The sequence below is a fragment of the Peromyscus californicus genome, unplaced genomic scaffold, assembly GCF_007827085.1.
Source record: "Peromyscus californicus insignis strain IS unplaced genomic scaffold, ASM782708v3 Scaffold_11__1_contigs__length_118956290, whole genome shotgun sequence".
Classification (NCBI taxonomy): domain Eukaryota; kingdom Metazoa; phylum Chordata; class Mammalia; order Rodentia; family Cricetidae; genus Peromyscus; species Peromyscus californicus.
The window spans coordinates 40,308,646-40,332,973 of record NW_026294402.1 but is presented as its reverse complement, the minus strand read 5'-3'; the positions used below and the strand labels follow the sequence as shown (position 1 = coordinate 40,332,973).

The 24,328-nt window shown below is 44.9% G+C and overlaps 1 protein-coding gene across 1 annotated transcript in view; it reads right to left on the bottom strand.

Moving 5' to 3' along the window:
- Sik3 (SIK family kinase 3) overlaps positions 1 to 23,779 on the bottom strand; it is a 223,569-nt gene extending 199,790 nt beyond the window's left edge. The window contains 1 exon segment of the mRNA XM_052759044.1: positions 23,492 to 23,779. Within this exon segment, the coding sequence (XP_052615004.1) occupies positions 23,492 to 23,764 (273 nt within the window). The 5' untranslated portion in view covers positions 23,765 to 23,779.
- Between the last annotated feature and the right edge of the window lie 549 nt (positions 23,780 to 24,328).

Below are 24,328 nucleotides of genomic sequence, written 5' to 3'. Positions count from 1 at the left end.
TTAATTGGAAAGCCTCTTCCATGAAAGCATATAGAAATTCGCTGGCTCTTCTTTCTCCTTTCCTACTGTTCTAATGGGTATCTGTTTTTTCTGGAGCCAAGAACAAAAGCTGGCCACGAAGCCGAGCTCCAGTACAGACAGGTGTTTTGCAAGCACAGTAAATCTCAAGGGTAACAAATCAACAGGAGATAACTAACATCTACCAGCACGCTGCTCACTGGTGTGCTTAGGACACTAAACTACCTAAAAATCTCCCAGTTAAGAAGAACATTGAGAAAAACTGAAAACAGCAAGAAAAGGAGGCCCGTTCTCAGCCCATCGAACTGCAAAGGAAGACTCTGCCACATAAAAACTCTTTATTCCAGGGTTATTTTCAGTGGCACTTAATTAATTCCAGGGTGGAGACTGAGGGTCCCAAACAAACCTACTTGAGTTATTTTTCCCCTTAAATAATTCTGAAATCCAAGGTTAGGCTTATTAAGGAAGAGCCCGAAAGCTAGTCAAAACCCATTGCTGTTTTTAAAGAAAATGAGTAATCATGCAGAAATACACTTGTAAATTTGAGGTTATTTTAGAATTAATGGAACTGCATAAAGGCACTCTAGAACATTCCAATCAAAAAGGAAACATGAATGTTATCATAAAAAGCATGCCTCTTTCAATTAGCTCTGTTCTCCAGACTGCCAGTGAATAGCTTTGCCTATAACTTCTCTAGCGGAACCCTGAAATTGGCTTCTGCATGCGAAAGACACTACAGAAAAGTCCAAGAGAATGTTTTAGTTCACAGTTTAGGAATTTCTAATGTTTTACAGATAAAAAGAGGCTACACCAAAGAAAATGTGATTTTTCAGCAGTGTTTCCTGAACTCCACCAGAATGTACACAAAGAATCACTCCAATACCACGTGTCACAGGAAAGGAACATGTCATGCACAAGGTAGGAAATCAAGGTCACTACACTGAACTTTGTAACTTTTTTAAGGGAGGTGAGGGGGTGAGATGAGGTCTCACTATATATTTAGCCTGGGCTTACCTGGAACTCAAGACAGACTAGACTGGACTTGAATTTGCAGCAGTCCTGCTGCTGGGAACACAGCCTTCCCCATCTTACCCAATCCCTGTGTAACACTGTAAGGTAGATTAACTTTCAGCTACCTCCCCTGTAGACAACTAGGTGCCAATACAATATCTTAATGCTTGTCCTGCCTCCCCCTCCCCATCTCTCTCTCCCACTAAAAAAAAGGGGGGGGGGATTGGAGAGATGGCTCAGTGGTTAAGGCTGTTCTTCCAGAGGACCAGGGTTCAACTCCCAGCACCCACACGGAAGCTCACATTGTCTGTTACTCTAGTTCCAGGGGATCTGACACCCTCACACAGACATACATACAAGTAAAACACCGATGCACATAAAATAAAAATAAGTCCATTTTTTTTTTTAATGAAAAAAAGTAAAGAAAAAAACACTTCTCTTCTAGAAGTTCCTAAGGTCATGAAAGAGTTGTGTTTTTTTTAATTGATTTTATTTCTATTTAAACATGATTTAATAGTAAGTTTGTGTGGTTATGTGTGTATGTGAGCATAGGTGCCATATGCCAGAAGAGGAAGTGAGATCCCTGAAGCTCCAGATACAATTAGGTGGGAGTCACCCTATGTGAGTACTAGAAACTTTTTTTTCCTTTTTTCTTTTTCAAGACAGGGTCTCACTATGTAGCCCTGGCTGTCCTTGAGCTCACTATGTAGACCAGGCTGGCCGTGATTGAACTCACAGAGATCTGCTCATCTCTGCCTCCTGAGTGCTGAGATCAAACGTTTGTGCCACTACACCCACCTAGAAACTGAATTCTGAAAGAGTAGTAAGAGATCTTACTGGCCAGCCACCTCTCGAGCCCTGTGGTGAGTTTTAAAGACATTAAGAGCCAGAAGCTAGAGCTGTTTCACAGATGGTAGAGTGCTTGCCTGGCATGCACAATGGGTCCAATCCTCAGTGCCACAAAACTGAGTGGGGCATATACCTGCAATCCCAGGACTTACGAGGGAGAGTAGAGAGGCAGGAAGATCAGAAGTTCAGGGTCATACATAACTACAAGGTGAGTTCAAGGCCAGCCTAGTCTACACGAAACCTTGTCTCAAACAAACAACAAACCAAAGTAGATCAAGCCAGAACTAAGCACATTATAGAGAGTTCTTCAGAAACCAAGGTGGAACTAACTGGGAGCTCCCTCCCTGATGGTTAGCTTTCCTAGTGCTCAAAGATCCTATGCAGGCTGCTGGAGGAAAGTTATTAACTGCCTTAACCAGCTGTGAACCCTACAAACTAAATTCAAAGCTGCCAGACAAGATATGCCCACCAGCACAATAATGGCATGACTGTTAAGGAGTCCATCAACCACTCTCGAATTGGATCTGAAGCCCGCTGCACAGGAAGATTCACTCCTAGTACTATAAGCCTATCGAAAGCCCATGCCTGGGAAGTCCAGAGGCACTGGCATGGAAGACTTACAACTGCTACGGTGCTAAAGGGACCCGGTGTCACACTGCCTTCTAAATATGCATGTTTACACTCACAGACTAGGGCATCTCTCAGTCACAGAATCTTCCCTTTGAAGTGGGCAGTTGCTATGGCAGAGACTCCTGAGTGGTCAAAGTCCTGAGAAGAAGTGAGAGTATAACTGGGACATCTGTGCCAGCCCCTCCAAGGCTCAGGAAGCATGATGGAAGAGGACGAAGAATGGAAGAACCCACGAGAAGGAGTGGTGTGAAACACTGTCCTCTGGACAATGCCATGGCTCTTGCCATGAACTCACAGCAGCGGTGGCTACCTGTACAAGACCTGTACAAGGCTGAGCCCATGAACATACCATCAAGGAAGGGCTATTGGCAGTTCATGGTTGCCAGAGGTCATATTCCTCCGTGGTGTAGCTACTGGTAAATTGTCCTTGGTCAAGTAAGTAACCCCTCATCCAAGCTCCTATAAGCAATCCTAATTAAATGCAGTGGGCCAGAAATATACTTACAAAAAAGACATGAAAACAGGAGAGGAACTTGCTATAAGAAAGAAAATGTTTAGTGTGAGGGGCAAGAGAGAACAGCAAAACAGGGGTCATGCAACATATACATATATGCAACCTATACATATATGTACAGATGTATGAAATTGTGAAAAAATAAAAATGTAAGTACCAGGGGCTGGAGAGATGGCACGACAGTAGGAGCACTTGGCTGTTCTTCAAGAGGACCTGAGTTCCAGTCCCAGCACCTACATGCCAGCTCACAACTGTATGTATCTCCAGGCCCAAGGGATATGACGGCCTCTTCTGACTTCCATGGGCACTAGGTACACACATGGGCACAGACATACATACAGGTAAAACATCCATACCCATAAAACAAAACAAAACAAACATTTTTTTAATTTAAGTACACACATATATAAAATTTTTAGGAAAACTTCTTCAGCAAGTAACATCCCCAGAATTATTTCTACTGTATAGGCTGACTCAGAATAGTGTTTAATGAGTAGGTTAAGTAGCATCTCCTACTGCAAGGACAAAAAGAAGTATTACTAAGGGAGGTTACAGGACTTCTCACCCTGTGGTATACTATATTTAAGAGTGCTTAAGAACAGCCCACCAAGTGTCCTTTTAAACTTAACATTATCAAAGCAAGTAAAGAGAACATACTCAGTGGGGTGGGGACTCGTAACAACATGGTACTTGGACAGAACTGGGGACTGAATTTAGGGTAATATGCTTGTCAGGAGAGCTCTACCTCTACACTGCTTTTTAATCAAGAAGGAAAAGATTGAATGTAGTGACTGTCACCATAATACCAGTACTCAGGAGAATGAGGCAAGATGATTACCCCACCTTCAGGGTCAGACTGGACTATACAGTGAGACCTTGTCTCAAAATAAAAATAAAAAAAGCCAGATGTGGTGACACATGCCTATAATCCCAGGACTTGGGAGGTAGTGTTTAAAGGATCATAATTCAAGGTCAGCCTCAGCTCGGAAAGAGTTTGAGGCCATCTTACTAAGGGAACATGAGAGTCTCCCTCAAAAGGAAAAAGCAATTATTTTTACAATCCTAAAATCTTAAAAACAAGTATACAACTGTAATCCCAGCACTTGGGAGACTGAGGCTGAAGGATTTCATGTCAGAAGTCAGCCTGGGCCACACAGGAATCCACAGCTGGCTTGGTTTTCTCTGTAAGAAAAGCCAGCAAGGCAGCTAAGCGGGGAACAGGCATTTGCTACACAAACCGGGCAGCTGTGTTTAACCCCTAGATCCCATGGAATGGTGGACGGAGAGAACGAACTCCACAGAGCTGTCCTTTGACTACATGTGCACCACAGTACATGCACCCAAACATGTACATTTTACACACACACACACACACACACACACACACACACACACACACACACACACGCATCATGGTATGCACCCAAACATGTACATTACACACACACACACACACACACACAAATATATTAATAACAATAATAAATAATAATAAATTTTAAAGACCCAGTCTCAAAATGGGGGTGATCTGGTTATAAACAATTTTTTCTGAAGAGGGAATCACCACTTTCTTTGTTACACATTTTGTAAAATTTTATTATTTGTTAAGATGTGTATCAGACAGAAAGATAAAGTTTTGACAACTTTAAAAATAAAAAAAAAAATGTCCTGGAGAAAGAACTGAATGAAAATAGGAAATCAGCCGGGCAGTGGTGGTGCATGCCTTTAATCCCAGCACTCGGGAGGCAGAGCCAGGCAGATCTCTGTGAGTTTGAGGCCAGCCTGGGCTACCAAGTGAGTTCCAGAAAAGGCACAAAGCTACACAGAGAAACCCTGTCTCGAAGAAGAAAAAAAAAAGGAAAGAAAATAAGAAATCAGTGGGTCATGGTGATGCACGCCTTTAATCCCAGCACTCAGGAGGCAGAGGCAGGAAGATCTTTGAGCTGGAAGCTAGCCTGGTCTATAGAAAGAATTCCAGGACAGCCAGGACTACACAGAGAAATTCTGTCTTGAAAAACAAACAAAAAGAGAAAAAAAAGAAAGAAAAGGGGAAATCAGTCCAACGAGCATACAGGAAAACGATCAGTTTACATAGAATTTCAGAGTGAAACTGAAAAATTCCTGTGCTGCAGGTAAAATTATGACAAAGTTGAAGGCAGTCCACAGAATAAGGGAAAATATTTGTAAATCATATATTTGATATGGAATATGTATCTAGACTATACAAAGAATTCATAAGCCAAATATAGTGCACATAGTACATGTCTATAACTCCAGCAATGGAGAGGCTAAGGCAGGAGCATCGTGGGTTTGTAACCAGCCTGGGCAACATGCCAAAACTTTCTGAAAATAACAACAAAAAAGTAAAATTTTTAAAAAAGAAGGACTTCTGTAACTCAACAAGGAAGACAACCCAATTTTCAAATGGGAAAAGGATGTAAACTGACATTTCTCCAAAGGAGACACACAAAACCTTCCTTCGCATGTGAAAAGATGCTCATGCCATTAGTCATGAAGCACGCAAACCCAGAGCACATGGGACGCCCCTCACACCCTGCAGCTGACTAAAAGCAAATGAGACACTACACTTTGATGGAGAAACTAGAGCCCTCAGAAACTGCTGATGGGGGATGCAAAGTGGACAGTCACTCCAAAAGCACTTGGCAGCTCTTGGTGAAGTCACCGTATGGCCAAGCAATTCTACTATGAAGTATACAACTCCACAAAAAAAAGTACATAAATATTCATAATAACATATTTATAACAGGTTAAAAAGTAAAAACATCACAACATGCAATCAAAGCAAGAATAAACAAAATGTGGTCTATTTATCTATACAGAGGACTATTACTCAGCCATGAAAATAAATGAAATTCCAGAAAAGGCTGGGTGGCTGAACCTTGAAAAAAACTGTGCTACATGAAAAAGGTCAGACAAAAAATGTTAAGAATCATATGATTTCATTTATATGAAATGCCCAGAAGAGGCAAATTTACAGAGTTGACTGGTAGCCCTTTCAGATTTAGGGAAAGAAGTTGAAGAAATGAACAGTGACCATTGATGTGTGTGGCTCTTCTTTCAAGAAGAATAAAAAAGTCCTAAATGGGTAGTGGTAATGGCTGTACAACTGTGAGTATGTTTTAAAATTTCCACTGGATGAGCCATGCTGCATGTGAACCAGACCTGAAGGAGCAGTTGACGGTACAGAATGAAAAGGACTGGATGCTCTGACAAGTTGTGTGGTTTTCCCAAAGTCAAGCTACCATGACAAGGGGCGCTGAAAACACATCCTAACAGCCACCGAGCTGTTTATTACTACATATGTTCTTAGGCAGCTCTGACAGGCTAAACAGGTGCCCCCAAAGAGCTGGAAAAGTAGAAAGTATGGTACCAGTGCAAGAAGAGAGAGAGAGCCCAGTGGAGGTGGCACACGCCTTTAAATCCAACACTCAGGAGTTCAAGGCCAGCCTGGTCTAGAGTAAGTTCTAGAACATCTAGGGCTACACAGAGAAATTCTGTTTCAAAATAGGAGAGAGAGAGAGAGAGAGAGAGAAGGAATTTAAACAACTGAAATGGGGCTTTTTTAAATCTAGGGCTGGCAAGATGACTCAATGGTAAAGGTGCTTGCAGCTAATCCTGAGGACCTGAGTTTGATCCCTGAGACCCTCATGGTGAAAAGAGAGAACCAACTCCTGAAAGGTGTCCTCTGACCTCCACCCATGTGCCAAAGCCCATGGCACCACCACACACCCAAAACCATCTTTTTAGAAAAAAGAATGTAGTGTGTCTCCAAAAATGACTTTGTGGCCTCCAACATGCACGACCATTGACACATGGTAGAGGCTGTGACTCAGTGTAGCCATCCGCCTTTCACTGATGGTGCATCGAGAGCAGGGCGCTGGCAGGAGCTGCTGACTCAAAAGGAAGACAATGAACTCAGAAGAGCCAGTGGGCTCTAGTCACTAGCTCCTCTTCTACATGTCAGAGGCTCATGAGTAACAAGCTTCCAACAAGTTATTTTCTTCCTCAGCATTGTAATATTCTTTAAAGAGATCCGAAAATACCATCGCAACATTTAATTGCCTCCCAGAATTACTACATCCACAGAAGCTATTTAGGTACAACATGTAAAAGCCCTAATTCTGCAGCTGACTGGGACACAAAGATCACGGCCAGATACAACTACCCCATTGGGCTAGCATAACTGCCGCTATTGAGTCAGAAGTGGAAAGCAAGCCAAGAACACACAATCACTAAAAACATTATTTCACAGGGTTAAAAAAAATGCGCCACTGAAAAGCTCCTGTATCATCAGAACATTGCTTATGCAACATGGGAACATTTTGACAGAAGGAAGGGGACAACCGGAGGCAGGAAGAGAGACAGAAGTAAGGGATCCTGCAGGTGCCCAAGCAATCCCGAGAAACACAAGCTCTGCTCCTGCCTTCCACAATCAAAACAATTCTGTTTCTCATGGCATCCGAGGAAGACTGCCTGCCAGACACAGAAAACAAGTCACTACATGAAAATGTCAACTTGTTCCATGGAACACCACACTGGCAGTGAGCGGATGTAAACCTTTTCATCTAGAGACTTGGGCTGTTTCCTTCCCAGTTTTTTAACATCGTGGCCCATTATCAAATTCAGTTCAATTCATGCACAGCCTAACATACGTGGACAAAAATACCACCTAAAAGTATATAGGAGAGTAAAAGAGTCTATAAAATATTTTGTCCTCAAACTCTTAGCAGCTTTAGCTTATTTATACTTTTAAATTAATTCAAGTACAAGCATATTATGTATGAAAATGTTATAATGAAACCCATTATTTTGCATGCTGAGTTGACTTTTTAAGTTCAATAATTATTTCATAGAAGACACAATCATCTTTTTCTTTTCTTTTCTTTTTTGTTTTTTTTGAGACAGGGTTTCTCTGTGTAGTTTTCGTACCTGTCCTGGATCTCACTCTGTAGAACAGGCTGGCCTCGAACTCACAGAGATCGGCCTGGCTCTGCCCCCCAAGTGCTGGGATTAAAGGTGTGCACCACCACCACCTGGCTACAATCATCTTATATTTATTGCAATTTGGGGTAATGAAGGTGCTCACTAGTTAAAGAAAAAAAAATTAACTAACTCAGATGCTCGCATGACAAATTAAATGATTCTTCCCTTTCTGTACAACAACTGAGGCCTACAACATGCACTGTCCCCAACCATCAGCTACAACCTTCTACATCTGTCACTTCTGCTGACATTGATGCCTGCGGGCTTAACAGTAATTATTTTTCCCCGTGCTGGGCTGGAACCCATGGCCTCACACATGACAGACACACACTCTATCACTGAGTCACACACCTGCCCCCTGGTTTTCTGTTGTCATTACCTATTCATACTAATTGTTCTTGGTATTACAGTGATGTGATTTCATTAAATATCAGGTAATCTGGTGAAAGCTAGGGAGAAAAGACGGGCGTGCTTCTGTGAAAACTAAGCAATCAACTTGAAAAAATTTAATAAAGTCAAATTAGATATGGATGAGACATGGGCAAGAGACTGGAGAGAAACCATAAAAATCAAGGACTTAACTCATACCACTTTAACAATGCCCTAAGTTCCTAGGTGGTGGTAGTGCATGCCTTTAATACTGGCACTCAGGAGGCAGAGGCAGGCGAATCTCTGTGAGTTCGAGGCCAGCCTGGTCTATAGAGTTCTCTGTGTACACAGAAACCCTGTCTTGAAAAACTAAAAAATAAAATTTATTAAAAAAAAAAAACCCACAATGCCATAGTTTTGCTTCAAAAACAAAGCAAAGTTGGAAATCATAATGAATTATAGGTGTGCTTAATGGAAAGATGAAGGAATGCCAACCAGGGCAAAAAAAGAAAAATCCCTTGGCCCTACAGCCGAATATTAGTCAACGTGCTTTTTAAGCCTACTGCAAGGAAAACAGGAGGCAAGGAAAGCTACAGTGATTTAAACAAAAAAAGTACGTGGGCTGGAGAGATGTCTCGGTGGTTAAGAATGCTTCCTGCTCCATTAGAGGACCAGAGTTTAGATCCCAGCACCTAGACTGGCTCCCTCTACAGACCTCCCAAGAGGTCTGACTCCCTCTCCTTACCTCTATGGGCACCTGAACACATATACAAATAAAATAAGTATGTTTAAGCACTTTTTTTTTTTAAACTTAGGTGACACCAGTGGCTGAGAGTGTATGTAGCTCAGTGGGAGAGCACTTCCTTGAACTTGCAAGGCTCTGGATTTGGTACCCAACACTACACATACATGGAGTAGGGCCAGGGGGGGGTCACATCATTGACAATATATGGATGGATTCTGTTCATACCTAATTCAAAACAAGTGAGTAATAAAAACTAACAGTAATACATAAGCCAAAGCTGGATACAGTGGCCCATCCCTACAGGCTAAGGCAGGAGAGTTGGGATTTGAGGTCAGCTTAGCTACATAATGAGAACATGTCTCAAAAGTAAATAAATAACAAAGAAGAACAAAAAGGTTCAGGTGATCAACAAATAGCCTGCCCTGTGAATGTCTCTTTCTCCTTCAACAGTTTCTTCGGTGCCATTTAAGTCCCTCTGTGAGTGGCAGAGGCAGAAGGATGATTCACACACAGGCGGCGAGGGAAAGGTTAGGTATACATGGCTGGCTCAGAGAAGGGCAGCTTAGAAGCTGAAGAGGCAGCTGATCACCCCTCGCCTGAACTGTAGCACATCTGAGGCACTGGGTCCGCAGGTGCAGGAGACCCTCATGCCAACAGGGGCAGAGGGGCCAGGGGAGGCAGCCAGCCAGAGCTGCCGGTGGGCAGAGGCCCTTCTCACCACTGCTGGAGAGCAATGTGGCAATATAAGTATCCGGTGTCTCACAAACATGTGTGCCCTCTGGCCCAGTAATTTCACTTTTAACAATCTACCTAAAGCAAAAGATCTAAAATACTCCGAAGAGCCAGATGCCAAAGCAGTTGCCACAGATTTATGAAATGAAAACACTTAAATTGTGAAAAAGGCTTGGGAAAAGAAAGAAAGGAAGGAAGGAAGGAAGGAAGGAAGGAAGGAAGGAAGGAAGGAAGGAAGGAAGGAAGGAAGGAAGGAAGGAAGAAAGGAAGGAAGGAAGAAAACAATGCCACAGAAACCATAGTCACATCACCAAAACTCTATGAAAACTGATGCTTCCGACTAGCTCAGGCTGACAGTACCAGGTGGCACAGAGGCAGAAGCATGGGAGTACAAATAGGACCCTAACCAGTTTTCAATACACAGGCTGCCAAGAGTACTTTACAGTATCAATAACTACCGCCTCTGGGCGGCAGGATTATGGATGACATTTTCCCGTCTGCTTCTTCATAATTTCCTGAATTTTCCCAAAGTTGTTCCATGAGCACAATGTTATTTTTATGAACAGGAAAAAAAAGGGAAAGGTGGTAGGAGAGAAGTGGTAAAAATAGACAGTGTGGTTGAGGTAAAGGAATTTATCGTGCCTAATCTGGCTTCTCTTCCTTCCTCCATTAGATTCAACTACACATATTCCAATGCTCCTTTAACTTAACCCCTGTCTACCCTAATAAGAATACAATCTAACTTCTTGTACCAATAGCTACTACTTTTTCCCATATAGATAACACAAGGAATACCAGTTGAATTAATCCATGGAAGGTTAGGCCCAATTAAAATAACTCCTGAAGACCGCTGGCCAGTGATGGAAAATTGAGGGTTTCTTTCTTCCTTTTTTTTTTTTTTTTTTTAAATTGGATCACATAGTTATAAAGCAAAGAACAAGAAGTCTGAAGTTCTTTCAGGAAGGGCCTACGGCCTGACAGTGTGGGATCTTCAAAGGAAGAGAAGCGTCTCAAAGCAGAAAGGGAAAGCTGGATGCACTGGCGGACCATACTGACCATATCTAGGGTGTAAACTAAGGGAAGTAAGCCCCATGAGGCTTGGATTTGAAAGAGCTTTCCACTGAAAACAAGGGGTTCGGGCTAGAGAGATGGCTCAGTGGTTAAGAGTACTGTCTGTTCTTCCAGAGGACCCAAGTTCAATTCCCAGCACCCACATGGCAGCTCACAACTGTCTGTAACCCTAGTTCTAGGGAACTCAACACCCTCATATAGACATACATACAAGCAAAACACCAATGCACATAAAAATAAATTAAAAAAGAAAAAGAAAAGAAGGAGTTCGTAGGACTGGAGATGCTGCTCAGTGGTAGTGTTTTTGCCAAGCATTCTCAAAGCCTTGGGTTTGATCCTGAGCATCACAAATAGCATCATTTAATAGAAGGAATTTTGCCTGGAGTGGTGACATATGCCTATAGTGCCAGTCTTCAGGAAGCTGGATGGAGGGGGGTCATAGGAGCCTCTAAGTTCAAGAACACTTTGGGGAACATAGCGATACACCATCTTCAAAAATAGTCCAAGCTGGGCGGTGGTGGCGCACGCCTTTAATCCCAGCACTCGGGAGGCAGAGCCAGGCGGATCTCTGTGAGTTCGAGGCCAGCCTGGGCTACCAAGTGAGTTCCAGGAAAGGTGCAAAGCTACACAGAGAAACCCTGTCTCGAAAAACCAAAAAAAAAAAAATAAATAAAAAATAGTCCAAGAGTTACTAAGACTCCATCCGGGCCAGACACATGGCTGAAAAGTAAGGGTACTTGCCACCAGGCCTGCCAACCTGCATCCCATCCCCGGATCACACGGTAGAAGGGGATTTCAACATGAACACACACGCACACACATGCACACACCATAAATGTAATCTATAACTTTAAAAAATTAAAATAGCTGGGGGGGGGGAGGCACATGCCTGTAATCACAGCACTCGGGAGGCAGAGGCAGAAGGATCTCTGTGAGTTCAAGGGCAGCCTGGTCTACAAAGAGTTTCAGGATAGCCAGGGCTGTTACACAGAGAAACCTTGTCTTGGAAAAACAAAACAAGAAAAGTAAAAACAAAAACAAAAACCCCAAGTCTTATTTTTCCATATATTTTTAAGATTCATTTTTTATTATTTTTATTTATGTGTATGGGGTGGGGAACATATGTGCACATGAGTGCAGGTGCCCACAGAGACCGGAGACATCAGATCCCCCTGGAGCTAGAGTTAAAGAGTTACAGATGGCTGTAAGATGTCGGATATGGGTGTTGAGAACTGAAATCTGGTCCTCTGTAAGGGCAGTATAAGCTCTTCACCATGGAGCCATCGCTGAAGTCCTTCCAAATATTTAATCACTCAATGAATACCTAAACTATACTGAGCACTTGTTGTGGAATAAACTTTTTGTACACTGTGAAGACACGTCACTCTGATTGGTTTAATAAAGAGCACAACAGCCAATGGCGAGACAGGATTTTGAGGCACAGAGGATGCTGGGAAGAGGAAAGGTGGAGTCGCCAGTGAGACAGAGAGGAGGCAGCATGGGCAGTACAGAGTAAAGGTAACTGAGCCACGGAAAAGAACGTAGACTAAAAGATATGGGTTAATTTAAGTTATAAGCGCTCGTTAGAAACAAGCCTAAGTTTATTGGCCAAGCTTTCATGTCACTATTGGGAAGCCAACAGTCACGAAGAAAAAGTTCAACTATAAGCACTAAGTATATAATCATATTAAACCATTAAACTGTACCACCCTATCAAACAATAGAAGTTAGACATTTGCCTTTTTTAATTTTGCAAACAATGATTTTCAGAATATTGAGTATGTTGAAGCACTACCAGGAAATAAACAGCAGCCAGCACTCACTGATCCCAGAGACCCTTATAAATGTTCATGAAACACGCCGGGCTTGATCCTAGCACTCAGGAGGCAGAGGCAGGAGGAGCTCTGTGAGGTCAAGGCCAGCCTGGGCTACAGAGTGAGTTACAAGAAAGGCTCCAAAGCTACATAGAGAAGTCCTGTCTCAAAAAACAAAAACAAACAAACAAAAAAAGTTTATGAAACACAATTAAGAAATCGCAGAGGGCCAACAAGAAAGCTCATCAGGTACTGGTACCTGATGACCCAAGTTCCAGCCCCAGAACCCACAAGTTGTCCTCTAACTTACACACACAAATAGTAAATAAAATACAATCCTTTTTTTTAGGGTGGGGTTTGAGACAGAATTTCTCTGTGTAACAGCCCTGCCTGTCCTGAAACTCAATTTGTGCGCAACCACCACCCAGCATACAATCTTTTTTTAAAGAAAGCAACTGGAGATGTGAGCAGAAAACTCACCTCACTAGATGTGCTTAGATCATTCAGTTCTACGAGTGCAGGTGCACACATATGTGTATGGGGGGAGGAATAGGCATGTGTGTATAGGTGAGTGTACCCATGCATGCATGTAGGGAGGTCAGAAGTCAACACTAGGTGTCTTCTACCACTCTCCACTTCATTTTTAATTTTTGCAATATTTTATTTTTATTATTTGTATTTATACATGTGTCTGTGTGAACATACACAAGTGTGTTGGTACCTGTGAAAGCCAGAACATTATCAACTCCCTGGGAGCCGGAGTTACAGATGGTTGGGAGCCACCTGACACGGGTGCTGGGGTCCAAACTCAGGTCCTCTGAAAGAGCAGGATGCACTCTTGACCACTGAGCCATTTCTCCAGCCCCCACCTTATGTTCTGAGACAGAGTTTCTCACAGAACTTGGAGCTCAGCAATTGGGCTAGGCTGGCTGGTTATTGAGCCGTCTCTGCTCCAGGAATTAGAGAGCTAAACTCAGATCCTCACACTCGCACGGCAAGGACTTTACCCACTGAGCCACCTCAACAATCCCCTACTTCTACTTTTCCAAAGTTTACTAGACTGGTCATGGTGTCGAACTTTAGACCCCACACTCAGAAAGCAGAGGCAGGTGGATCTCTATGATCTACATAGTACGTTCCAGGACAGCCAGGGCTATATAGACAGATCTTGGGGTGAGGGTGGGGTTTACTAGATGGATGGGTGAGTAGGTGGATGAATAGAATGAATAAATGAACCACTGTATCAATGGCCAATGACTACCCTCTTGAGATTTGCAAAAAAGTGAGTGGTGGGTGACCCACCTGTAATTCCTGCACTAGGGTGCCTGAGGACTGTCAAAAATTGAAGGCCAGCCTAAGCTACCTAGCAGACCCCGTCTCAAACAAACAAACAGAAAAGGGGCAGGTGATATAGGCCAGTGTAGAATAATTCTCTAGCATGTGTGAAGCCTTGGGTTTGGTCCCCAGCACCCATAAACCGGATATAGTAGTCATACCTATAATCCCAGTACTCGGGAGGTAGAGGCAAGAAGATCACTACAAGTTCAGGGCAGCCTGGCCTACACAGTGAATGTGTATGCAGGGCTATTATCTGATGGGTGAGGACAGGGTAGAAATTCAAGCCAAATTCAGAGGAACGCTAGATAAATGTTTCTGTTAGCCCTCACCTGATCATCAGGGTATGTGTCTGACTGACCAGTTCTTTAATGACTTGGGGCTATATAGTCAGAACCTGTCTCAAAGGAAGGGAGGGGGAGGAAGGAGGGGAAAGAGAAAGGCAAGGAGAAGCATGGGAACCTACACATTCACATTTGTGGAGAGCTGTGAGAAAGGACACAAGGCTTGCAAGCAGGTGCTAGAGCTGAAACTGGGCAGAACTTCTCAATCAAAACCTAACTTGAACTTGAACTAACTAGCCAAAATTCCCCATCTAAGTAAGCCCTGCCCACACAGACAAATCTAAAGAGGCAACAGGGTCTCTCCTCCCTCCTATTGATTCTCTGGGAAATGTGGTAAAGTACTCACAATCTAATTCCTACTTCCCCCGCCTCTTTAGACATGGTCTCATGGAGTCTGGACTAGCCTGTACTCCACTAGGGGAGGCTGACCTCAAACTGCTAATCTCCCCACCTCCAACTCCAAAGCGCTAGGATTACAGGTGTGTAGCACCACACCCAGCTGATCCCTACCTCTTTGAAAAGCTTAATTTTGAGAGGCGGAGTCCTTGTCTACCATGGGTCACACACTTGCTAAACTGTAATATGTTACTAAAATAACTTCACAATGGCTCATCCAACAGTTCTGTGCTAGCTGATAGGATTCTACTCTGAACAGATCTAAACACAGGCCTTTCCAGCTCATTCATCACAGACTGCTGAGGCTTCACAGTGACGTTGCCTTGGCTATTTATTTAGCAATGATTTATTATGCAAGGACAAAAGCCCAGGAGACTATATATAATTTTCAGCCTCTGGATGCTATCATAAGTCATCCACAGGACACTCCAACTCTGCCAGTACACCAGTAAGGGAGTCACTCTGCATTAGGAGAGGCCAGGGAACCAGCTGATGGGTGAGGAACAGTCACACAGAGATAGGTACAGCTCAGGCAGAAATCAGAACCAAATTAAAAACTTAGATAAATAGTTCTCTTTCCCTGGCCTCTATCACCAGGATACATATGTATCTAGTTGTAAGATGGTGCATGGTAACTGGTAGCGGGCTGGCCAGTGAAGAAAGATCACCTGGGAGAGCCTCCTTCACAGGAGGATCAAGCCAGTCTGAGAGTATAGCTAGCTGTGTTCCTAGGAGTGCCCTCCATACAGTGACACAAGAAAACTATGTTTGTGGTCATCCCTTTTGGACTTCCTTTGCATCTGTCATGAAGACGGGGCACTGAGCTGGGCAGTTGTGGCACACCCCTTTAGTCAGCACTTGGGAGGCAGAAGCAGGCTGATCTCTGAGTTTGAGGCCAGCCTGGTCTACAGAGCAAGTTCCAGGATAGCCAGGGCTATATAGAGTAACCCTGTCTTGGGAAATAAATAAATAAATAAACAAACAAACAAACAAAAAAGAGGGGGCACTGAGGACTGAGTGAGACTTAAAGGCAACTGGTGGAGGACTGCAGGGCTGAAGCAAGGATGCAAAGCCTAGTGACAAGACTGGTGTGGACAGTGTCGTATAGTTCATCTTCCGACACGGAAATGTTTCATGCTCTCTCACTTTGGAGGCTTGTTTTAATAAAGCAAACATCTTCAACTTTGGTTGGTAGGTATGTGTTGTTGCTTTGCTAATCAAAAGAGCAAAGGTTCAGAGTGTGAAGGCACTGTCTTCTATGAGTTGAGAAGTCTGGGACATGCAGATTCTAATTCCAGCATCCTTCTTTTGTTTGTTTGGTTGGTTGTTTGGTTGGTTGGTTGGTTTGGTTTGGGGTTTTTTGTTTGTTTGTTTGTTTTTATAATTAATTTAATTTTACATATCAGCCATAGATTGCCCTGTCCTCCCTCCTCCCGCCCCCCTCCAGCATCCTTCTAACTGGCTATAGCACTCTCGGAAAATGGGAAAGGGAAAAAGTTATGGAAGACAACCATGAATCTAATGAATAGTGTTCTAAATGATCTTAATGCTCCATTGAAACCTGAGACTCAGGGCCAGAGAGTCTGAGGACCTGAGTTCAATTCCTGGAGCTCAAAAAGGTGGAGAGAACCAACTCCTGCAAGTTGTCCTCTGTCCTCTACACAAGCATGATGTGTATGTATGACCCACCCCCAATACATACTGAGTAGATTTTTTTTTAACTGAGACTGTAAATTCTGTTATGTCTTTCTGAACTCTGGAAATGAATTTGAATAGAACATCTAGAAGACCTTTCTGTGCCCATTAAATTCAACAAGGCTTTGTTGGTTGGTTATGTTTAGTGTACAAAATGTATGGCATTCTCTAACAGAGGGAAAGAATCTATGCTGTTAAATTGGACTACCTCTCCTGCCTCAAAAACTAAATACGCATGGATGGCTTTTTTTTTCTCTTAGCCATAAAGTAATCAGCATGAGATTTTGAAAATATACCAGCCAGAGATGATCTGTGCTCAGTTATGCTGCAGTCTGATGTTATCTCCTGGTCATGACCAATTTCATAATGCAGAGGAGACCTGTAGAATCTGCCTGTCTCCCCGTCTGAACTCGTCCCTACTGCTGTCTACTAAAGCCCTAGACACATGGCCTTGGGTCTGATCTTTGGGTGGTCCTTTCTGGTTCCAAGGTCTTCGCATTTGCCATTGCTTTTGTTTAGAATGCTGTCTTCTTCATCTTTCTTTCTTTTTTCTTTTTTTCAGAGCTGAGGACTGAACCCAGGGCCTTGGGCTTGCCACTGAGCTAAACCCCAACCCCTTCTCCGTCTTTCAAAGCTGGATCTTCCCCATCATCAGCTAAAGTTCCATCTGCTTCCTATAGCCTTTCTGAAGCTGCAGCCTTCTCCATAGTCTCCAGCCCATTCATTTTCTCCTCGGTATTGAGGGGTTTTGTTTGCTGTTTTGCAGGTCTCTTATCTATCTCCATCTATTTGAAAGCAAATTCTAGCTAAATGTGGTTGACCATGCCTTTAATCCCAGCACTGGGGGCAAACTGATCTCTGAGTTCAAGGCTAACCTAGTCTACATACCAAGACCTTGTTTCAAAATAAAGAAATGAAAGTAAGTTCCGGTTACAGGTGGGGTTTTGTCTGTTTGTTTGTTGTGTGTGTGTCTCTTTTTCAGTAGTGTATTCCAAAGCTAGAATCCATCGAACAACCTGCATGAATGAGTGAATGGGTATGGGGAAGATTCCACTCTTAGCAGAAATGTCTTAGGTACCTTTTATAATTTCAGAGCCTCTTGTGAATGAAGACCATTTCTTCTTGTTTTCAAAGCATTGGCTTTGTCCTCTTTTATGCCATGCACCAAAACACACCAGCCAGGCTGATGCTTGGAAAACGAACCAGCAAGCACTTCTGGCCCAGAGACAACTGGTCTGGGCGCCTCTGGCTTGAGCCAGATCTATGACTTTCTAGGGAGTTGGCACCAAAGTCAGAATGTTAAAATAAACATCTTTGATGCTGAAAGTGGAATATTGGTGCTCTGACTCTGCAAAGGCCAGTTCTAATTGGCCTTAGCACCTCACAAAAGGCTCAAGCAAAGGAGTAACCCCAACACAAGGAGACCAAAATGAACTTAGTCACCCTTCAGCAGTCACCTCTAGATTGTGTAGGGATGGGACTGTCATCCCTAATGAATGGCACCCAAAAGCTGGTTTCAATCTCTTCTCTTTCTTATATTTACTAGTGACTCTGTTCCCACTTTCTAAAGGGCACACGCATGAGCTCATCTGCTTCATTAAACTCTTCTTTAAAGGCAAAAGTCAGGCTCTGAGTCCTTGTGAAGAGTCTGCAGTAAAACACACCCTTCACAAACGCATGTGCTGACAGTCTTAGGAATGAGGACTTAGGGCAAAATGTTTTCTCTTTGACACATTTCAATTGTAAAGTCCTAAACTGAGGATACATCCTCAATGGTAGGATACTTGCCTAGTATACATGATGTCCTGGGCTGGAGGCATGCAAATAAGCTATCCCTTCTACGTAGTACACTGAGTAATGCCAAGTGCAAATCCTTTTGTTTTGGGTGGTAGATAAGAGTTTGGAGGGTGGGGTTCTGATTTTGTTTGTTTCTCTGTTTGCGACAAGGTCTATGAAACTCAAACTGGCCTTGAATTTGATTCAAACCCATGATCCTCTCTCTGCCTTAGCCTCCCAAGAGCTGGGATTATAAGCATGTGTCACTATACACAGCTACAAATGTGTAGGAACATTTTTCATATTTTCCATAGAATTTAAGTGAACCTCCGAAGAAAAGATTACATGGGGGGGAGGACCTAAAACAACAACAAAAACCTGTTCCATCATCAGTATAACAAAAATTAGTTACAAAAAACAATGAAAATTTAGGCCAGGTGAGGGGCTCCATATAATCCCAGCATGCCAGAGAAGACAGGAAGACAGTGAATTGGAGACCAAAGGGGACTACATAGGACCCTGCCTCAAAAAAATAAAAATAATAATATGGGGTTGGAGAGACAGCTCAGTGGTTAAGAGCACAGGATGCTTTTCCAGGGAACCAGGGTTTGATTCCCAACACCTATAAGGCTGCTGCCTCACAACAGTTCCAGGGGAACTGATGTCTTCTTCTAGCCTCCAGGGGCATCAGCCGCGGGTGGTGCAGAGGCAACCATGCCAACAAAGCACCCATACACATTAATTAGTGAATTTGAAAATAATGTGAAAAGTAGAAAGGAAAAGGCCATGTGTGGTAGCACACACCTATAATCCAACACATGAGAAACTGAAGCAGGAAAGATACCAAATTTAAGGCCCCTGTGGGCAGCTACACACTGAGTTCCTGGCCAGCCTGAGCTACAGAGAGAATCTGGGGGAAACAAAACGAAACAAAAGGATTGAGGACATACTCAGTGGTGCAAATACTGGGGTAACAATTGTGTTCAATCCCCAGTACTCAGTAAATGAACATTTTGAGACAGCCCAAAGCAAAGGCCAATGTTTTTTTATAAGTCTCTTGTTTAAAAAAAAATTAAAAATAAGTAAAATAAAATGAATTGTAATGAAAATCTATCCTGAATGACTTTCATTGCCCAATGAGGTGGTTCATGCCTAAAATCCCAGCACCCGGGGGTCTGAGGCAAGAGGGTCACCAAGAGTTGCAGACCAGCTTGGACTACAGAGTATTACACCGAGGAACTTTAAGGCACTTGAAATAGTAGCAAACTGGTATTTTCTTGCACGAAAGCATAACACACAGCTTGTGTCTGCCCATCCAGAACCAATGGCACTTTCGGTCAAGAGCTCTTCCCAGGGTGTAAAATGCACAAAAGGGGGACTAGCCAGTCTTACTCATCTTACTGACTCTAGCACCGGATGAGAATGATGACGACACTTCTTACCTATTTCTTAAGTGCCAAACACTGCAGGGGCAGCATTACACATAGCAGTTAATCTTCGCAACACTCCAAACTGGTGAGGTGAGTGCTACTGTCATCCCATTGTATGAGGAAATCCAAGCACAAAGAGGTTTAGCCAGTCAGGATCCCAGCACTGCCCCACTACTAAACAGCAGAGGGCTCAAACCAGGCAGAGCTGAAGCCCTTACCAAGAACCAGTGGCCGGCGACTGAACACGCTGAAATAACAATTTACAAATATTTTGGCCAAAAGCGATCCTAGTCATGTGTAGCTTTTAAATACACACAGAATGTAGCTAGCTAGTCTTTGTTCCAGCCATCCAACTAGCTTGAAGGTACCATTAGGCACAGGAAACAGACTATAAGTAATGGGAGAAAGGGGGAAAGTCTATTTAAAACAAACAAACAAAAAAATCCTAATACTTTAGAGTGTTCTACCAAAAGAACAGAGAACCTTGGGCTATGTGTCTCAAAAAAAAGGGGGGGGGGGCGGGGAAAGAAAGAACGAAAAAGAAAAAATCAAAGCAGGTAGGACAAAGACAGACAAGGTGAGCTGCTGACCAAAGCCTGTCGCTCCGCTCGAGAGCTCTTCTGCAGTGACGCTCCCGCACTCGCTCGCTCGCTTGCTCGCTGGCTCGAAGCACTGCAGTGTTGCCGGCCGGCGGGCGTCAAGTCTCAGCCCCTGGAAGCCATGCTGCGAAAGGACCCAGCAAGCACACAGGAAGAGAGCTCCTGTTCTCTCCACTATTCTGCTCGCCCCTGGGTCCTGCTCTGGGAAGTTGGAGTTAACAGAGGGTCTGGAGAGGAGCCAGCTTCACTTACTGTTGGACAGAGTGCAGTAGCTTAGTCCATAAATGAAGTTTACTTTAGCTTCTTAGTCCTTGGAATGGGTCACTGTAGGAAGAGGGGGGGTCATAAATAGTTCTCTGATACACAGAAAATGCCTATGGCCTAACCTCTTCCTACCAACCCAGGTATTGTCGGAATTATCTGGGTCTGATTTTTGTACACCATTAGAAGAAACACTCAGACTATTCAGTGACATAAAGGAGGAAAGGAAACAGAAAGAAAAAAAAACATACACCTTTAAAAGAGCAGGGGGAATGACCGACTGTAGAAGGAGACGAGGAGGAAAACCATTGTTTGCCTCCATTTGACCTGACTGCAGAAGATTTACACCGCGGGACACACGGAGAAAAGTCCATCTCCCTGAATAACAGACGCAGCAGCTCCCGCAACTTCTAGTACCTAGGCACCTTCCCTGCCATTATATAACCAAACCGAGGCCTTAATAGGCCATCCTACTGCATGTCAGCAGCTGCTGGGCACATCTCAGCTGTCAGTGTTGAAGGACCCCTTCCAAAATGAATTCAGATAAGCAGGGAGCAGGCCAAAATATGCCCGTGGTTCACCCTGAGCACGTGACAGCTCCTTGTGAACTGAGCTTCACTCATGTCGTCGGAGTCATTTAAGTAGCAAAAAGATAGGGAGGGCGCTTGGGACTGGAGCTAGGAAACTGCACACTGCTACAGAAGCACCAACAAGTGCTGGTGTGGTCTCTTCCACACATGCAACTCATTGTCCCAGCCTTTTCAGCCTCACTCAAGTCTGAATATTTCCATACATAGGAATTGCATAACTGCACGCCACAAACGATCAAAGATAAAAACCAATATAAACAGTGACACCCATCTATAAACAAGCCAATGCTGTAAAGGCTGCAGTCCTAAAGGATAGCAAGGTCTCAGAGAAAAACTACACAGACACACACACACACACACACACACACACACACACACACACACACACACACACACACAAGCAGCCAGACCAACCATAATTAGGCACTGGCTTTGCTGACTACTGAAGACAGAAATGTCCCTTTTATATATAAAGCCAAGAATCAACTGTTTGCAATTACATTTACAAGACACTCAACCCAGCCTGTCATAGATTTTTTTAAAATCAATATTTTGGTATATCTAAGAGCTGGAAGATTCAAAATTGTTTAAATCATAGAAAACAGAGCCAGACAACCAATTATGTTTGCAGAGTCCATTTCCCAGAGGTCAGAGCAAAATAATCACAGAAGCAGAGGGGGAAGGAGGGGAACAAGGACCAGGCCTGTTGTTTGTAAACACAAGTTTGGCTTGGTCAACAGTAAACAGGGCTCCACACCCTGCAGGGGGTAAGGAGATGCAGCCTTGGAAACTACAGCTGCGGGTCTGAGGGTTTGCAACAGGAGAGACACACTTGAGTCTGTCACTTGGCTCTGAAGACTTGAGGCCCTCTGGTAAAAACTGACAAAAAAGGCTTGAAGGGGTCCCACCAGAGGAAGTGAAACTGACCAATCACTCCTCCACAGCCACCCACCCAGCCACCCTAGGAAGAAGGGCCCCTTGTAGTCTTTGACAGAGAGAGACGGGAGGGAAGGAACTTCAGGTTGCAAACAAGCAGGAGACAAGGCCCAGATAGGGAGTGACTGCCATAAAGGCCAAAACAAGGTAGGCAAAGATAACCAGAGGCTAGGGTGAGGAGGTGCTAGGGTGAGGAGGTGAGGGGAACTGGTGTGTCTTGGGTAGGAAGCTGCAGAAGCTGTAAAGGTTTTTCATTAGCCAGGCTGAAGAAAAACTCAAGCTACTGTTCTAAATATAATGAATGACTACATTAAAAGTATCCATTCAAGTGAGGTATTGAGCAAAAGAATAATTGGGAATTCAAACGGGCTTTGTGGATTCCATCAAAACTAAAAGATTCGATACTCTCAATGAAGAAGGCTATGTAAAAATGCTACCTCCATTTCCTTAAAAAATATATCTTACGTATATACATACACGGCTTCCTAATTGACCTTGGCCAATTTCACTACTACGGCTCCTCAAATCCCTTGGGAACCAAAGGGCCCAAATGAGTGTAATTCTTTAGTGTGAATCCCACGGTTCCTTTCCCTACTGAAAAGCCCACCCTGGGCTCTACAAAGCCCACAATTCCAGACCCTCTGACAACTAAAAATAACCAGCAAACCATCTATCCTAAACTGTTTAACCCTTGGTTAGCTAGTGCCACCAGAAGCCCGGCGACCCTTGGGACATCTGTTCTTGGGTCCCTTCCATTTTTCCCCTTATTTCCCCCCGTTTTCTTCGCTGCCTCCTCCAGTAATTAAGTGTGCTCCTCAGGCTTCCAACTGACACCATCTATCAGTCTTAAAAAAAAAAAAAAATCAAACGTGAATTCCTATCTCTGCCATAGGTGCCAGGTCCTTCTTATCCTGCACCCACCGCACACCCTCAGTCCGTGCCCCAGCCGTCCCGCAGTCCCTGGGAAGCCCGAGGTGGCCAGTTTGAGAGTCTTCCCCCATCCTACGGTCCACATTTCATATGCCCCTGCCCTCATTCTCAGATGGTTTCCTAATTGCTGGTTCCGGAGTCTTCCTGGCGTGCAGTCCGCGGGCCCCCTGAGAGTTCCAACGCCTCTTTTCAGTCACCCCCACCTAGCACCCGGCGCACAGCCCTGAGGACCCCTTAGGTGCCCAGCTGCTCAGTGCCCCCGGCCCCCTCCGCTGTGAGGTCCCTGCCTTCTCCTGCCGCCACCGCTGCTGACCCTGACCCGAGCCCCCGGGATTCGCGTACTCCCTTGGTCCGGCCGCCCTGCAACGCCCCCCCCCCCCCCCCGCCAGCCCGCCCGCCCGGGTAGCGCAGCCCGCAGCCGCGCGGTCCCCGGAGCCACTACCTTGGCCTTGGTGACGAGGTGCGTGGCCCGCTTGACCACAGCGAAGTTGCCCTTGCCGATGGTGCGGTCGATCTCGTAGTAGCCGATGCGAGCTGGCATCGGCCCGCGGGAGGCCGGGGCTTCGGGACTCGGCTGGCCGGCGGCCGGGGGCACAGCGGCGGGGGCTGCAGGGGGCCCCGCGGCGGGCGGAGGCAGCAGGCGGCCGGCCGGCCCGGCTCCCCCTGCTCCGGCCACGGCAACCCCGCCAGCTCCGCTCGCCGCCGCCGCCGCCATCTTGTTGTGCAGTGAAACCTCCGGGGCCGCGGGGAGCCGGCCGGGGGGGAGGGGGCGCGGGGGGGCCGAAAGAGGGGGGTTGCCGACAGACGTCACTCCGGGAGGCGGGGCTCCCGCGCCGCCGGGCGCCCGGCGCCATGGCAACCGCGCGTCACGTGCGGACGCGCGTCACTGCCCGGAGCCATGGCAACCGTGACCTCACCGGGCGAACTCGACCTTCCCGCGTGGGTCCCTGTTCCTGAGGCGCCGGCTCCCGAGTGCCCCCCTCTGGGGAGCAGGCAGTGAAAACGTCTAGGGTCTGCAGCAACTTCTAAGCTTCCGCCGCGCCTAGTGAGGTAGGGATACGCGATGAGACACCCCAGAACCAGACCCCCCCCCCCCCGCCCAGCGGCCCCTGGTTCGCTGATGGGATCCCTGCTCTGACCCGTGTCCCAGTTCAGCCACCACCAAACCTCCCTTAAAAGGATTTCCTCATCACCAAAAATACCAGCCTTGTCCCACTTTAGCCCTGGAGGCCACGGAGGCAGGAATAGCTACAGTATTTAAGTAACTGTAACCAAGTTG